Source organism: Otolemur garnettii, unplaced genomic scaffold (assembly GCF_000181295.1).
Source record: "Otolemur garnettii isolate 467f Iridium unplaced genomic scaffold, OtoGar3 scaffold00241, whole genome shotgun sequence".
In the NCBI taxonomy this organism is placed as follows: Eukaryota; Metazoa; Chordata; class Mammalia; order Primates; family Galagidae; genus Otolemur; species Otolemur garnettii.
This window is the reverse complement of record NW_003852636.1, coordinates 227,128-229,980: the sequence shown is the minus strand read 5'-3', so window position 1 is coordinate 229,980 and position 2,853 is coordinate 227,128. Positions and strand designations below refer to the sequence as shown.

General features: G+C 42.5%; 1 protein-coding gene across 1 annotated transcript in view; it reads left to right on the top strand.

Annotated features, from left to right (window-relative positions):
* Positions 1–2,853, top strand: part of OPHN1 (oligophrenin 1) — a 443,853-nt gene that overhangs the window by 253,468 nt on the left and 187,532 nt on the right. Inside the window, exon 5 of the mRNA XM_003802239.2 lies at positions 1,394–1,465. Within this exon, the coding sequence (XP_003802287.1) occupies positions 1,394–1,465 (72 nt within the window). The remainder of the gene's footprint in view (positions 1–1,393; positions 1,466–2,853) is intronic.

The following is a 2,853-nucleotide window of genomic DNA, read 5'->3' as shown; positions in this document are numbered from 1 at the left end:
GACCACCAAGTGTTCACCCCCAGTATTAATTAGAAAGTCAATGTCCTTGCCCCCAATCCTTACTCGACCATGGACTTTCCGGGGGTGGCTGAGTCCGGTCCTCTTCAGTCTAGCAGAGCCTCTCCCACTAAATTATAGAGGGCTCCGTGCTCTTCCGGTTCTGTGACCTCTTTCCCAGGATTTTTCACACTTCCTTGCCTCTGGGGACACTTATTCTTCCAATGCCCTGTCTCTTGGCCCATTGTACACTGATCCCTTCGCAAGAGGGGCCTTTTACCTTAGGCTAATTTTTGTATTTTTTGTAGAAAATGGGTCTTGCTCTTGTTCAGGCTTTTCTTGAACTCATGGCCTCAAGCAATCCACCCACCTGGGCCTCCCAGAGTATTAGCTCATTCCTGCCAGCTTCTGAGCATCTATATTTAGATAAATTGATGGTCTGTTCCAGTGGTTCCTGTTCTATAACACTCCAGGTTCTAAAGGAAATATTCTGGTTTTATGGGATACCAATGCAGGACTGTAAATGATTTATCCTAAGCCTATTATTGTTAATTCATTTTCCTTCCTTCCTTCCTTCCTCCCACCCTCCATCCCTCCCTTCCTACCTTCATTTTTTCTTTCTCTTATCTCCCCTCCCCATCCCCCACCCTTCTCCCTCCCCTCTCTCCTTCACCCCTCCCCTTCCACCCTTTTTCTTTCTTTCTTTCTTTCTTTTTTTTTCTAACAAGAGTCTTACTCTGTTGTCCTGGGTAGAGTAGTGTGAAGTGGTGTCATAGCTCAGAGCAACCTCAAACTCTTGTGCTCAAGGGATCCTCTTCCTTAGCCTCCCAAGTAGCTGCAACTACAGGCGCCCACCACAACACTGAGCCAGTTTTTCTATTTTTAGTAGAGATGGGAGTCTTGCTCTTTCTCAGGCTGATCTCAAACTCCTGCACTCAAGCTATCAAGTAATCCAACCATCTCAGCCTCCCGGAGTGCTAGTATTTCAGGTGTGAGCCACCAGTGGTCCCTGCCTTCATTTACCATTCATGAAATGTTTTACACTTGTTGCATTTGGCCTTTTTATATATATTTGTCATTCTCCTTCTGTATTTCACATGTTCTTTAGGTCTCCTGTGCCTGTTGCTGGACACCACTCTTGATATTTATTGATTAAAAACTTGGGTTAGAATACCATTAACATTACAGAGAAATGCCCTCCATGTTTCTTCTTTCATTTCCTGTCAAAGAATTAGATTTTCAGAGTCAATGTGGGAAAAACACAGTAGGAAACCATCAAATCATTTAACATTTTACAGGATTATATATTACAAAAAACATTATAGTAACAAGGAATCTTGAATCTTAAACTTGTTAACCTAAAAGTTGTTTTGTGTGTTTTTCCTTTTTCCCCTAGGTACACAATGCTAATGATTTGCTTATCAAACCCTTGGAAAATTTCCGGAAGGAGCAAATAGGCTTCACCAAGGTACATTTTCTATTAATGTAGAAGATATTTTTATGGCAGCTGGGCATTTTGTCTAGCACTCTTCACTTCACAAGGGCATGATTGTTAATTTTATCTGTAAACTTGACTGGGCCACAGGAATCTCCAATAGTTGAATAAACCCCAAATATTGACCTTTTCCTTCCCTGGGTGTAGGGGAAGGAAAGTCACATTTTGCTCATTCTAAAATCCATTCTTTGAGACCCATGTTGGAATATATTCCAGTGGTTCTCAGGCTCTCAGCCCTTCAGATTTATACCACAGGATTTCCTTGTTCTCTAGCTTGTACAGCTGGCAGATCCTGGGACGACTTCTTCTTCTTTTTTTTGAGACAGTCTTACTTTGTTGCCCTTATAGCATGCCTTGGTGTCATAGCTCACAGTGACTTCTAACTCTTGGGCTCAAGCAATTATTTTGCCTCAGCCTCCCAAGTAGCTGGGACTACAAGTGCCTGCCTCAACAGTTGGCTATTTTTAGAAGTGGTTTCTGGCTCTGGCTCAGGCTGGTCTGGAATCTGTGAGCTTAGGCAATTCACCCACCTTGGCCTCCCAGAGTGCTGGGATTATAGGTGTGAGCCAATAATCCCTGGGACTTCTTAAATCTCCATAATCACATGAGCTAATGAAAGGACTTTTAAAAGTAATTTTGATGGGGGCTTATAAAAGATTTATAGAAAAAGTTTTCGTCAATATATAAAAATTATGTACAGAATGTTGGTGGAAATGTGGATTTCAAGGGTAATTCTGATGGGATCTTAGATGGAAGGGAGGACTATGTTATTGGACAATGGAGAAAAGATAATCCTTATTATAAAATGGCAATGAACTTGGTCAAATAATGTTCATGTTCTAGGGTTCTGTGGAAGGTAGAATTTGTGGGTAATAAAATTGGATATTTAAGGCTGGACATGGTGCTTCACACCTGTAATCCTAGTACTCTGGGAGACCAAGGTGGGTGGATTGTCTGAGCTCACGAGTTTGAGACCAGCCTGAGCCAGAGCTAGACTTCATCTCAAAAAAAAAAAAAAAAAAAAAGAGCCTGACGCCCGTAGTTCAAGCTACTTGGGAGGCTGAGGCAAGAGAATCACTTCAGCCCAAGAATTTGAGGTTGCTGTGAGCTGTGATGCTATAGCACTCTGCCAACAGTGGCAAAATGAGGCTGTCAAAAAAAAAAAAAAAAGGAAAGGAGGGAGGGAGGTGAGGAGATTTCTAAACCAGATACTGAAGGAGTAACTTGATATCTCCTTCTTTGCTTATACTAAAATGTAAGTAGAAAGAAACCAATTGAAGTGCTCGGCGCCTATAGCTCAACCGGCTAGGGCGACAGCCACGTACACCTAAGGTGGGGGGTTCGAATCCCCGGCCCGGACC